A 392-nucleotide genomic window follows, 5' to 3' on the forward strand; every position below is an offset into this window, starting at 1 on the left:
TTGCTTTGCAGTGTCAAGTCCTCCTGTGGATCGACAGCAAGACAGTGGCTCCTAAGAGCCCCATTGCGCTGGACCTGGAGACGCCTCAGTACAAACGTTATGAAGTAAACCTCGGCCTTCCTGACATGCCTCAGATTATAGTGAGGACGGAGAAACGAGGGGATGCAATGATCATTGAAGTTCGGCCTAAGCCAGGAACCGGGCCTGAGCGCTCCCTTGCGGTGGTGCCTTCTCCCAAGTCCCAAGGAAACGAACCCGAAATGGTATCCACCAGCTTTCTTGCTTCCTTTTCGTGAACGTGAAAAACTAGCAGCTTGTTGTTTTGTTCCGGGGTAGCTATATATACGCGATAGAGACGGAGGTCCTATAGACGGAGTCTGCACATGTAATGC

At 51.5% G+C, this 392-nt stretch overlaps 1 protein-coding gene across 1 annotated transcript in view; it reads left to right on the top strand.

Annotated features, from left to right (window-relative positions):
- The window catches only part of EMH_0053840 (uncharacterized protein), a gene marked incomplete at both ends in the record, with an annotated part of 7924 nt that overhangs the window by 4996 nt on the left and 2536 nt on the right, over nt 1-392 (top strand). Inside the window, one exon of the mRNA XM_013497047.1 lies at nt 12-179. Within this exon, the coding sequence (XP_013352501.1) occupies nt 12-179 (168 nt within the window). The remainder of the gene's footprint in view (nt 1-11; nt 180-392) is intronic.

The sequence above is a fragment of the Eimeria mitis genome, genomic scaffold, assembly GCF_000499745.2.
Source record: "Eimeria mitis Houghton genomic scaffold, Emh_scaff2440, whole genome shotgun sequence".
NCBI lineage: Eukaryota > Apicomplexa > Conoidasida > Eucoccidiorida > Eimeriidae > Eimeria > Eimeria mitis.